At 42.6% G+C, this 767-nt stretch overlaps 1 protein-coding gene across 1 annotated transcript in view; it reads right to left on the reverse strand.

The window, feature by feature from the left end:
• The window catches only part of PIH1D2 (PIH1 domain containing 2), a 4,950-nt gene that overhangs the window by 1,758 nt on the left and 2,425 nt on the right, over positions 1-767 (reverse strand). The window contains 1 exon segment of the mRNA XM_023516058.1: positions 1-173. This exon segment is cut by the window's left edge and continues 18 nt beyond it. Within this exon segment, the coding sequence (XP_023371826.1) occupies positions 1-173 (173 nt within the window).

A 767-nucleotide genomic window follows, 5' to 3' on the forward strand; every position in this document is an offset into this window, starting at 1 on the left:
ATCCTTCACAATTTTTAATTCATAGGCTGGTATCTGCATCTCCACTTGGATTTCAGTGCTGGAAATCTCTTCTATTAGACACTCTGCTTTGCCTGAAACTTGCTTTTGTGGTAGTAATAGTTGATGAATGTGATCTGGATTGTTCACAGTATTGCTTTGTTCAAGAATTAGTTCTTTATGGAAAAAATGGTGGGGGGGGAGGTAAAATCACAAAATTAATCCACAACATTAAAACTATCAGGCTATGAGCTGTAACATACATACTGTTAGTGGCAACACCATATATGTGTGTGTATAAAAAACATGGGTGAGTGGTGGCAGGTAAGGATACAGTTAAATTAGCTTAGGAATCTTAAACTAAAAGAATCCTAAACCAAAAAATTGGGTTGAGGGGGTGGTGCTTGTGGCTCAAGGAATAGGGTGCTGGCCCCATATACTGGAGGTGGTAGGTTCAAACCCGGCCCCAGCCAAAAACTGCAAAAAAAAAAAAAAAAAAAAATTGGGTTGAAAAGTTTGCAGGATTTTAGGGTGGTGCCTGTAGGTTAGTGGGTAGGGTGCCAGCCACATACACCAAGGCTGGGAGGTTTGAACCTGGCCCATGGATTTAAACCCAGCCTGGGCCAGCTAAAACAACAATGAGAACTGCAACAAAAAAATAGCTGGGCATTGTGGTGGGCGCCTATAGTCCCAGCTACTTGAGAGGCTGAAGCAAGAGAATCGCTTAAGCCCAGGAATTTGAGGTTGCTGTGAGCTGTGATGCCAAGGCA

Source organism: Otolemur garnettii, unplaced genomic scaffold, assembly GCF_000181295.1.
Source record: "Otolemur garnettii isolate 467f Iridium unplaced genomic scaffold, OtoGar3 scaffold00086, whole genome shotgun sequence".
In the NCBI taxonomy this organism is placed as follows: Eukaryota; Metazoa; Chordata; class Mammalia; order Primates; family Galagidae; genus Otolemur; species Otolemur garnettii.